Here is a 12600-nt window from a genome sequence, read left to right as displayed (position 1 = left end):
GGTGGTATACACAGTGAGATCTTTCAATCTAAAAACTCATGAGCTTCAGTCCTGGGAAATTTTTGTAACTTAACTTGTTAATGACTTCCCAGTCATTTTCTTACTTCTCTCTGTCTGGATCTCCTATTATTCAGATGTTGGACCTCTTGAACTTGTCTGGATGTCTTTTCTTTCTTTTCTCTGATTTCCTAGCTCTTAGTTTTTGATTCTATCTCTGGAAGATTCCTCAACTGGAAATTCCAACTCTTCTGTTGAGTTTTTCATTTATGCTACCATAATTTAAATTCCAAAGAATAGGGGATAGGAAGTGATCTCCGAGCGAGGCAGCAAGATGGATGCGGGATTCTTCCACGGAACAAGTGCAGAACAGGATAATCGGTTCAGCAACAAACAGAAGAAGCTACTCAAGCAGCTGAAATTTGCAGAATGCCTAGAAAAAAAAGGTGGACATGAGCAAAGTAAATTTGGAGGTTATAAAGCCTTGGATAACAAAACGAGTAACGGAAATCCTTGGGTTTGAAGATGATGTTGTGATTGAGTTTATATTCAACCAGCTGGAAGTGAAGAATACAGACTCCAAAATGATGCAAATCAACCTGACTGGGTTTTTGAATGGAAAAAATGCTAGAGAATTTATGGGAGAACTGTGGCCCCTGCTCTTAAGTGCACAAGAAAACATCGCTGGAATCCCTTCTGCTTTTCTAGAACTGAAGAAAGAAGAAATAAAACAAAGACAGATTGAACAAGAAAAGTTGGCATCTATGAAAAAGCAAGATGAAGACAAGGATAAGAGGGATAAGGAAGAAAAAGAAAGCAGCAGAGAAAAAAGGGAGAGGTCTCCAAGCCCAAGAAGACGCAAATCCAGATCTCCTTCCCCTAGAAGACGATCTTCCCCTGTCAGGAGAGAGAGAAAGCGCAGTCATTCTCGATCTCCCCGTCACAGAACCAAGAGCCGGAGTCCTTCCCCTGCTCCAGAAAAGAAGGAAAAAACTCCAGAGCTCCCAGAACCATCAGTGAAAGTAAAAGAACCTTCAGTACAAGAGGCCACTTCTACTAGTGACATCCTGAAAGTTCCCAAACCCGAACCTGTACCAGAGCCTAAAGAACCTTCTCCGGAGAAAAATTCCAAAAAGGAAAAGGAGAAGGAGAAGACCCGACCAAGATCTCGGTCACGTTCCAAATCAAGATCCCGGACACGGTCTCGCTCTCCTTCTCATACTCGACCTAGACCGCGTCATAGATCCCGATCAAGATCATACTCCCCTAGAAGGAGGCCAAGCCCGAGAAGGAGGCCATCTCCTCGCAGAAGAGCCCCACCAAGACGAATGCCCCCTCCACCCAGGCATAGAAGGAGTAGATCTCCAGTGAGACGAAGACGACGTCCATCAGCATCCTTGTCTGGAAGTAGCTCATCATCCTCTTCATCTCGTTCCTGGTCACCGCCAAAGAAGCCTCCTAAGAGGACATCCAGTCCCCCTCGAAAAACTCGTAGGTTATCTCCTTCAGCAAGTCCTCCGAGGCGAAGGCATAGGCCATCACCTCCAGCAACTCCACCGCCAAAAACTCGTCATTCCCCAACACCCCAGCAGGCAAATCGTACAAGAAAAAGTCGTGTTTCTGTCTCTCCAGGGAGAACTTCAGGTAAAGTGACAAAACATAAAGGTACTGAGAAAAGAGAGTCCCCTTCACCAGCACCTAAGCCTAGAAAAGTAGAGTTATCTGAATCGGAAGAAGATAAAGGTGGTAAATGTGCAGCAGAGACGTCAATACAGACGACAGACCCGGCAGTCTTCATCTGATTCTGGCTCCTCTTCTTCCTCAGAAGATGAGCGACCCAAGAGGTCCCATGTGAAGAATGGTGAGGTAGGCAGGCGGCGGAGACATCCCCCTCCCCGGAGTGCCTCTCCATCACCTGGAAAGCGCCAGAAAGAGACTTCACCTCGTGGTAGACGGAGGAGGAGTCCTTCCCCACCACCCACCAGAAGGCGACGTTCCCCTTCTCCTGCCCCCCTCCTCGTAGGCGCAGGTCCCCACGCCACCACCACGACCAAGAACTCCTTCTCCTCCCCCCGCCGGCGCTCACCGTCCCCAAGAAGATACTCTCCTCCGATACAGAGGAGATACTCTCCTTCTCCACCTCCAAAGAGAAGAACGGCTTCTCCCCCTCCTCCTCCTAAATGAAGGGCATCACCATCTCCACCACCAAAGCGTCGGGTCTCCCATTCTCCACCTCCCAAACAAAGAAGCTCCCCAGTCACCAAGAGACGTTCACCTTCATTATCATCAAAGCATAGGAAAGGGTCTTCCCCGAGCCGGTCTACCCGGGAGCCCCGGTCACCACAACCAAACAAAAGGCATTCGCCCTCACCACGGCCTCGAGCTCCTCAGACCTCCTCAAGTCCTCCACCTGTTCGAAGAGGAGCATCATCATCACCCCAAAGAAGGCAGTCCCCTTCTCCAAGTACTAGGCCCATTAGGAGAGTCTCCAGGACTCCGGAACCCAAAAAGACAAAAAAGGCTGCCTCACCAAGCCCTCAGTCTGTAAGGAGGGTTTCATCCTCTCTATCTGTCTCAGGATCTCCTGAGCCAGCAGCTAAAAAAACCCCAGCACCTCAATCCCCTGTCCAGTCTCAGTCCCCCTCTACCAACTGGTCACCAGCGGTACCGGTCAAAAAGGCTAAAAGCCCAACACCGAGACCATCTCTGGCAAGGAACTCAGACCCAGAAGGAGGTGGAAAGAAAAAGAAGAAAAAGAAGGACAAGAAACACAAAAAGGATAAGAAGCACAAGAAGCACAAAAAACACAAGAAGGAAAAGGCCATGGCAGCAGCCGCTGCAGCAGCTGTCACTCCCACGGCCCCTGCGGCCCCCACGACCACATCAGCACAGGAGGAACCGGAGGCAGAGCCCGAGCCTAAGAAAGAGACGGAGAGTGAGCCTGAAGACAACCTCGACGACTTAGAGAAGCACCTGCGTGAAAAGGCACTGAGGTCGATGCGGAAGGCTCAAGTGTCCCCACAGTCTTAGGCGGGAATGTGTGTCACGATGTACATTTTATTTGATTTGTACGCAATTCAATTTCAAAATTGCTAAAATGTGTTTGAGCTTTAGACTATAACATTTGTTGTAATAATTGCTAGGTTGAAGTTCACCATGTAAAAAAAAGGGGGGGGGGCATGGATTTACATTGCAAAAGGTGTCCACAGTGTGTTAGTGACATTCTTTCATTGACAGCTGACATAAATTCATTTAGAGTGAAATATTTTAAGCCAAAAAAAAATCCTCTTTTTAAAAAAGGGGGTTTCAATATTGTTGGCATTTTTATGGTTTCTTTAAAGGCCTTGGCTATTCCCAGAGGTTTTCCTTTCTTGTCATTTTTTTTTCTTTATTTTTTTCTCATTTGAGTCTTAGCACCCATTTAAGTTATGATGCTTCCAACCTTGTATGGTTTGCAAGCTTGCCCAGAAATAAGACCACTGTTGAACTACCACAAAGTATAAATGAATATTTTAATGCCACAATCTTTCCTGTTGCCTGTGGAGTCTCTGCTGAAATGAATCAGGATTCGAGCTCTAGGACGAGATGGAAAATGAAAGCATGTTGTTTGCCAGGACACTGTGGGTTTATATTGATGTGTAACAAGTTGATTTGGAACACTGGAATTCATTCGATTCTGTTGTGTTTTTTTGTAAAGGCAATTAACTAGTCCCAGGAAGGATCCTTCAGTTATATAAAAGTTTGTTTTATGAAATGTCATGGCTCCATTCATAATTTTGTCTTGTTCTTCCGATTGGTATATACAACTTTCAGAGCTCTCGTATTTGCAAGGCTGGAAGGGCCCAGACTTTGAAATAGTGTCTTGTTTTCACTGTTTTTGTTTTTTTGTTTTTGTTTTTTTAAACTAAAGCTATATAAAGCTTGTGGATTAAACAGAATAAATTTCTAAATTTAAAAAAAAATAAATAAATAAATTCCAAAGAATAATTTTTATAATCTGAATATTGTTTTTATGTAACATCTTGTTTCATGAATGTAATATCTTGTATTTAAGATTGTTTTCTCCCTGCCTCATTACTATTTCCTCAAATGTTCTTCCTTGTATTTATTCCTTTGGGGTTTTATCCTGTTCTATAGGTTTTCTTCAGCTTTCTGTTACTCAATTATTTGCTCATACTTAAGAATAGGACAATAAGAACTAATTTTTTTTAAAAATTTTTTTATTATTATTTATTTATGATAGTCACAGAGAGAGAGAGAGAGAGAGGCAGAGACACAGGCAGAGGGAGAAGCAGGCTCCATGCACCGGGAGCCCGATGCGGGATTCGATCCTGGGTCTCCAGGATCGCGCCCTGGGCCAAAGGCAGGCGCCAAACCGCTGTGCCACCCAGGGATCCCAATAAGAACTAATTAAAAGCTCTAAGTTTATGGATGGAAAAAGTGTATTATGCTAAGTAAAATAAGTCAGTCAGAGAAAGACAAATACTATATGATTTCACTCATCTGTGGATTTTTTTTCAAATATTCTTATTTATTTATTCATGAGAGACATAGAGAGAGAGGCAAGACACATAGGCAAAAGGATAAGCAGGCTTCCTGTGGGAAGCCCAATGTGGGACTCGATCCAGGGACCCCAGGATCACACCCTGAACCAAAGGTAGATGCTCAACCACTGAGCTACCCAGGTGTCCCTCATCTGTGAATTTAAGAAACAAATGAGTAAAGATGGAAAAAGAGAAAGAGGCACACCAATAAACAGACTCCTTTTAAATTTATTTTATTTTATTTTTTTAGATTTTATTTATTTATTTGACAGAGAGAGGAAGAGCACAAGCAGGAGGAACAGCAGAGGGAGAGGGAGAAGCAGACTCCCTGTTGAGCAGGGAGCCCAATTCAGAGCTCGACCTGGGATCATGACCTGAGGCAAAGGTAGATGCTTAACCATCTGAGCCACCCAGGTTTCTCCAAATTCTTTTTTTTAAAAAAAGATTCTATTTTTAAGTAATCTCTCCACCCAATGTGGGGACTCAGCATTCAGTTACACTCACATTCCCGCATGTCTGATATGGTACTCCACATTCCACTGTGACTGATGACCCTCAGACCAGACACTCTTGGCTTTACCCTCCCCAAAGAAGTCTCTAGTCTATGGTAGGTGCAGGGAGTAGATAATCAATCAGCAGCTTGGAGTAAGAAACAAGATTTAGCTATCCAATCCTTCATTAACTTTCAATGAATTTTTTTTTTTTTTAAACATTGTCCCAACTTTTATTTCCATTTTCAGAGGTACCTGATCCTGACAATCCCTGGTACTTTAAGCATTTCTGTGATGCAAATCAGTTTACTTCTTGGGTTTTCCCCTATTAGGTTAAGAGCCTACTTTTTCTGGACTCCCCTTGCTAACCAGCAACCTATCTGCTTCATAGCCTATGAAATGTCATTGATGTTGTATATTTTCCTGTTTTATAGCTTGTCAGTTTCTGGCTTTCATTTCTTTCTTGCTTGCTTGCTTGCTTGCTTGCTTTTTCTTCCCTTCCTTCCTTTCTTTCTTTCTTTTACTAAGTTTTAGTGGAATTTCTGCAGGGAACAAAATTAGATGCATGTGTTTCCTTTTACTGAGAATTCTTAACTTATTTTTTTACTGGAAGACTAGTGAAACAAAGGAATTTAATAAAAAACAGAACCATTGTAAAGAAGCCCTCGAAAGCTAACATAGCTCTCATCTTGTTCTGGTCGGCCCCAATGAAGAGGAAAAAATGTCATGTTATTCTACACAAAAGTGGAGGCCTATTAAAATATGGGTAGAGTGAAACATACTCTTAATTAATGAAATATTTTCTTCTGCAATATTGATTTATTTTTTTAAAAGGTTTTATTTATTTATTCATGAGAGACACAGAGAGAGAAGCAGAGACATAGGCAGAGGGGGGAAGCAGGCTCCCCACAGGGAGCCCCATGCAGGACTCGATCCCCGGACCTGGGATTAGGCCCTGAGCTGAAGGCAGATGCTCAACCGCTGAGCCACCCAGGCGTCCCTGCAATATTGATTTAGATTGTACTCTTAGTAAAAGTTAGTACCTGTTTTTTTACTAATATACTTATTTTTAGAGCAGTTTTAAGTTTACAGAAAAATTGTATGGAAAATAAAAGGGTTCCAAATACTCCCTCTCCCCACCCCACATAGTTTCTTCTATTACTAATGTCTTGCATTATGGGGATGCATTGTTACAATTTATGAACCAATATTGATATACTATTAAAGTCCATGGTTTCCTTTAGGGTTTATCCTTTGTGTTTTACATTTTGAAAAATGCACGATGTCATGTATCCAATATTACAGTATCATACAGAATAGTTTTCACCACCATAAAAATCCCCTTTGCTCCACTATTCAATCTTCCATCTTTCCTCCTCCCTAAATTACTGACAGCCACTGAAAAAAAATTTTTTTAAGAGAAGTAAGCCTTTATTTCCTTGTTTCACAAATAAACAAAAATATGGAACGCTTCACGAATTTGCGTGTCATCCTTGCGCAGGGGCCATGCTAATCTTCTCTGTATCGTTCCAATTTTAGTATATGTGCTGCCCAAGCAAGCACTGAAAATTTTAATGTCTCAATAGTTTTGCCTTTTCTACAATGTTATGTTGTTCATATTATACAGTATAGAGCCTTCTGTGCTGACTTTTAACAATTTTAATACTGCTCAGGAATCTTAAATGATCAGCTAGAGACACTTCCTTCTCTGAGTCCCTCTCAAAGCTGATAACCTTTTGTTTTCATCTGAAAATGGGTTAGAGTAGCATACTCATGTGATAGATGTTAACTCCACAATGCAAGAAGGCTCACAAAGGAAAATTGATTCTTGAACAACAGGAGGATTAGGGGCACCAACCCTTACACACGGTCTCAAGTCTGTATAATTTTCGACTCCCTTAAAACTCAAACTAGCCTATTGTTTACTGGAAGCCTTACCAATAGCATAAACAGTCTATTGACATATATCTTGTATGTTATATCTATTATATGTGGTATTCTTACCATAAAGTAAGCTAGAGAAAAGAAAATATTAAAAAAATTATAAGGAAGAGAAAATATGTTTACAGTATTGTACTGTATTTACTGGAAAAAAATCCATGTATAAGTAGACCAGTATAGTTCAAATTGTTCAAGGATAAACTTTATTGTGTCTCTTTCTTAGTAATAGAGAGAGTAGCAAACTGATCTTCATTTTATTTTATTTTATTTTATTTTATTTTATTTTATTTTATTTTATTTTTTTCTGATCTTCATTTTAGAGAGGATATCCCAACTTATCCAGGCCAAAGTGCAAGTAGTTCTGAGCCACTGATGCCCAAAGTGTGATTGATTATAATGTTATATAGATAACATGCCAAGGTCTGTTAGAAGAATCACAGCAGGACTTTGACACAAAACAAAGCTATGATCTCTTATTTAAAATTAGGGGTATCTGGATGGCTCCATCAGTTAAGCATCTGCCTTAAGCTCAGATCATGATCCCAGAGTCCTGGGATCGAGCCCCATGTCAGGGTCCCTTTTCAGCAGGAAATCTGCTTCTCCCTCTCTCTCTGCCCCTTCCACCCCCCTCCTCTTTCTCTCTCTCTCTCTCTCTCAAATAAATAAAATCTCTAAAATTTTTTATTTTTTATTTTATTTTTTAAGATTTTATTTCATTTACTCATGAGAGACACAGAGCGAGCGAGAGAGAGGCAGAGAGAGAAGCAGGCTCCATGCAGGGAGCCCGACGTGGGACTTGATCCCGGGTCCCCAGGATCAGGCCCTGGGCTGCAGGCGGCGCTAAACCGCTGCGCCACTGGGGCTGCCCAAATCTCTAAAATCTTTTAAATAAATAGAATAAAATTATGTAGTATACTATATAAAATGTACTATACATACACACACACATAATACATATGTATGTATTTTCTGTAACAGCCTGTGGCTTGCTACTGATCCCTAGTGGACAATGAGTGCATGCCCCTGAGATACCTGGTATTCATTATGAACTTAACAATTATCTAACTAGTAGTAAAGTCAAGCATCAGCACATCATCATCAAATGGAAACAATGTAAACAAGACTAAGGAAGTTATACATGCAGTGGGCTCACACTCCCAGCGTGCCTTTTCTGATTTTCCTGTCACATTTCCTGCATTCCTCTTCTGTGGCCTCATGGGTACTTCCTTATGATCACTTGCCTGAAGAGAAGGAAAAAAAAAAAATCCAACTATGTTTACAGAAAGGTCTGTCCGGTATGGTAGCTCTCACTCTAAATGGACTTCTGTGGCATTCAGCTCCATTTAGGTGAACCCTGAAGGTAATGCAAAAGAGAGATCTTTCTTGGGGGAAAAACTTCAAGAACTATGATTCAGTGTGTATTCTGTTTCTTGAAACTTAAAAAACCCTACATGATATGAATTTTCCAGACAACATTATTTCAGACAAATGAACTCTGTGAATCAATAGTTTGACACCCATTCAATTTACAGGTCTTGTCTTGCATTCAGTCACCCAGAAGCAGTTGGTACAAATCTTATAGAATAGTCATATGACTGTTAAAAACCCAGTTACACTGCCAGCTAGGGGGCCATGCTATACTGAGGTGTGAAGGTGGGGTGTGGCCCTACAGGATGGAGTAAATGCTCTAAACCTTTGATGAATATATGGTACACTTTCTCCTCTCCAAGAAGCAAAAGAGTGAAAATGGGGTTATGCCTCCTCCAGTTTAACCAAATGACCATTGCACAAAGTGTTTATTTCCTGTCCCAATTAACTTTGGGCTCTACTAGTTTAACAATTTTAATAATTAAGGTAGAAGAACATCTATCAAGGACACGAGAATTTTGTGGGGTAGATAAGTAGAAATGCCTTTTAATCAGCAAATAAAGGACCACAATTTAGATGAGAAAACAGGACTACAAAGAGTGGTTTGAGATTCATCAGGTACCAGATATGAAGGTGTAAGAGTAGATTAATCCCCTGAAAGAGATTGCAGACTGAGCAACCAACCAAAAATTGTGCCCTGGAAAATCCTGTGTTCAAAGGCTAGAGGAATGAGAACAGGCTGATGCAATCACAATAAAAATCAATGAGGCATTTCCAGTTTTAAATGGTATTTGGCTAGCGGTCCCTGACTCAGCCTCTCCCAACTGCTGCCTGAAACATAAAAAGATGAAGAAAAATGGTAAAATTCATACCAATGCAGATCATAAAGAAAGACAAGTTTTTTTTTGTTTTTTTAAAGTATTAAACTGTTTTAATAGTAATTTGTCATTGTAATTTATGACATAAATGAATGCACAATTTATTCTGAAATTTTTCCAGTAATGTTTATTCCAAATAGGAATATTATAATAAAAGGGGAAGAAAAAAGATCATTTAGTATTATAAAGATTCATGTTTAAAGGCAACTTTATAGAGTCCAGTGACCTCTTTAAGGTACCTGAAATATAAGCTACAATCATGAAGGCTAATTCTAAATAAGTATTATTTATAAAAAAAAGTACAAATTGACTTTTACATTCAACTTAGTTAAATGAAGGCACTCAACAGTCTTTGTAATTATTTTGTAATAAAATAATCTTCATCTACTCTTATCACAGCTGTGTGAGGATTTCTTTTCTAAAGGTAGAAAGCAAAATAAATAAATAAATAAATAAATATTTTTAAAAAAGGGTAGCAAGCCCTGTGAAACCTCAAGATGCTGTCCTTAAACTAGTTTTTCTTTCTTCTGCTTAAGTTTTAAGTGAATATATGTTACAACCAAGTTCTTTTGAGATAAAGTTTAAGCTGTGGTCTGGAAGCATAAAATGTTCCTCTGGAACAGGTACTCTTCTGTGAAATTTCATTATTGCAGAGGAGAAATGTTCCACCAAGGTTCTGATGTGCTGGTAGGTCTTGTCTTCTGGGTCTCAAAGCTGCACAGGGTCTACCTTTCTAAATGACCACATATTTTCTAGGTTCAGTCATTCAGTAGGTAGAAGTTACTAAAATCCTGCTCTTTGGGAGGGCTGGGGATGTAACAAGAACACACATGTGGTCCTACCATCACCAGTTTGTGTGGGGCCCACCCTCCTTTTATTGCCAGGAGGAATTACCCCAACTTATGAGGCTGATGAAACTGGATTCAGAATAACAATTGATGGCCCATTTATGCTCTGCATCATTATACAGAGCAGATCCACCCATCTGAAAGAAGATAGCGAGTCTGCCTATCCTTCCCCCACTGTCAGCTTGCTGACTCAGAAAGCCAGGGTTCAGGGTCAGAAAGCTGCAGACTGAGCAGCTGCCTTTTTTGTGGGGTCATATCTTGCTTTCTAGTTATGATCTTGTTGGAATCTATCATGTTTCTATATGGATCTCCAGCTTCCAAAATTTGGTGGGGGAGAATGAGGTTGGGATGGAAAGTAGATAATAGTTTATTGTGTCATGGCAGATTTGTCCTTACAAACAAGGTCTATAGGTAGAGTGCTGTCACAATGCTTGCAGAGCTGATGATAGATCACAAATTCCATTGGTTTGGTTTGTCAGAGAACCAGCTAGTTCCTATATCTCAGGCAGTGACATTTGTACTGCAATGTCCTGTACAGTATAGCAGAGTCATATTAAAAAAAAAAAAACACTGGGAATTACTATGAACATGGACATATCAATTTGGCTTCTAGTTAGAGGTCTGAGAATGGAACCAAAGGAAATTAATATTTCCTGCCTGGATATATGATGGCTCTACTGGATTTAAATGGGAAAATAAAGAAGGGGAAAACTATCCAAACTGACCTAAGGTCTTAATTCCCTCCAAATCTACCACTATGAAAAGCTCTCACATGTTAATGGTCTTATTTCCTCAAGTTAACATCCCTGGCTCTGTCTCTAGAACCTACTAGCTAAGGTCAATCTTGCTTGAAAATCCTTGAAAAAGATCCAGTTCTTGAGTTCATCTTCCCCCAAAGATTTCATGTTTCAGATTATTATTTTCTTTTCAAGGCTCCTTGGCAAGGCTCTTAGATGTGAGGTCCCCTTTGCTTCCTACCCACAACAGTTGGCCAGCTCTGCCTCCTAGCATTCCACCTGCCCAAAATCCTTGGGACTCTAATCCACATCAGATACCCAAGCCGTCTTCTTGCCCAAGAAAGATATACAAAATAATGTAGAAAAGGGGGAAAAGAACATAATCCAGAAGATTCAGAAGATTTACTTATCTCTGAAAGTGACTTTTGTTTAGAAATCTGTTTGACACCCTCAGTAAGAAAGCATGAAGTTATGGCCTGTACAAAAGAAAAACAGAAGGAACAAAAGAAGAGAAGATGAGATAAAACCAAACTGAGAATTATGAGTATGTCTGAGAAGTAACCCAGAAGAATTTGGACAAAGTAATAGTAAATCAAAGACAAATTGACAAAAATACTTGGACCTAAACGATTATTTAAAAATAGAGAAAAATGTGGCACAAAATAAATGGAAAAAAACCTCTCACTTCTAGATAAATGAGGGACAAATGAATGACAAGAATTTTATAAGCATTCAAGCAGACTAAAATAGATTACTTATAAATGACCAAAAATCTGGTAGTCCTCATTTAGAACTTCCACTATAACAAAGTTTGTAACAAAGTTGGAGGGATAAAATTTGAAATCCAAGGAGTGCTTTGGTGGCTCAGTTGGTTAAGCATCTGACTTTGGCTCAGTTCCTGGGATGGAGTCCCATGTCAGTCTCCATGCTCAATGGGGAATCTACCTGAGGATTCTCTCTCTCCCTTTCCCTCTGCCTTCCCCCTGCTCATGCTCTCTCTCTCTCTCTCTGTCTGTCTCTCTTTCAAATAAATAAATCTTAAAAAATAAAAAAAGAAATCCAAGCTACTGTTTATGTGTGAACTGAGTGTGAACCAATGTGCTTAGGTGTGATGGCAAGAGAAAAACATGAGAGGCTTCAGAATAAAATAACATTCATATTCTCTTCCCTAAAGAAATCTAGAGCATATATTCAGCTAACTAATAATGAAATCAAAATAAGAGTTCCAGATTAAGAAGTTGTCTTATAAAATATGGGCAGTATACCTTAAAGCCCATTAAACATTACTTATTCATTCTTTCAATAAACAGATTTATTGACTTGCTATTTATTTGCTAAGCATTGAAAATGCAGCAACAAACAAGAAGACTATTGTCTTGGAGCCATGGAAAAGAAAGAATCTCAACAAGTAATTATAATCAAGTGTGTGCTATAAAGCATTTAAGTAAGGGGAACTGACCTTAATTTTAGGAGTTGAAGAGGGCAGACCAAGGGAAGTGAGATTTTAGCTGAGACCTAAGAGGTTGCGGGGAATTAGCCGGCAAACAAAAGGAGATGAAGGAATGTTTTAGACAAAGAGAAGAGCTCTTATAAGAGGGTGTTTGAAGAATAGAAACATGTTCACTGTGACTAGAGCTTAGAGATCAGACTACAGAAGAACTTAGAGTAGAAGGGCTGGATCATGACTGTATGCCATGCTAAGGGGTTTGTTTCTTGTCCTAAAGGTAAGTCAAGGGATATTATAGAATAGCTTAACAGGAAAAGATGATCAGATTTGAGTGCCAGAAAAAAAATAC

General features: G+C 40.0%; 1 protein-coding gene and 1 non-coding gene across 2 annotated transcripts; one reads left to right on the top strand and one right to left on the bottom strand.

Moving 5' to 3' along the window:
* The first annotated feature begins 316 nt into the window (after positions 1 to 316).
* On the top strand, positions 317 to 3157 carry LOC121489390 (serine/arginine repetitive matrix protein 1-like). Its single transcript, XM_041752457.1, is given in 6 exon segments — positions 317 to 436; positions 438 to 1747; positions 1749 to 2002; positions 2005 to 2025; positions 2028 to 2069; positions 2072 to 3157. Coding segments are annotated over 6 exon segments (2688 nt in total). The 5' UTR covers positions 317 to 331; the 3' UTR covers positions 3028 to 3157.
* A 3331-nt stretch (positions 3158 to 6488) lies between these two features.
* On the bottom strand, positions 6489 to 6595 carry LOC121474697. The gene has a single exon (XR_005983471.1). It is a non-coding gene; the product is annotated as a U6 spliceosomal RNA (small nuclear RNA).
* Between the last annotated feature and the right edge of the window lie 6005 nt (positions 6596 to 12600).

The sequence above is a fragment of the Vulpes lagopus genome, chromosome 1, assembly GCF_018345385.1.
Source record: "Vulpes lagopus strain Blue_001 chromosome 1, ASM1834538v1, whole genome shotgun sequence".
Classification (NCBI taxonomy): domain Eukaryota; kingdom Metazoa; phylum Chordata; class Mammalia; order Carnivora; family Canidae; genus Vulpes; species Vulpes lagopus.
This window is presented reverse-complemented; position numbering and strand designations above follow the sequence as displayed.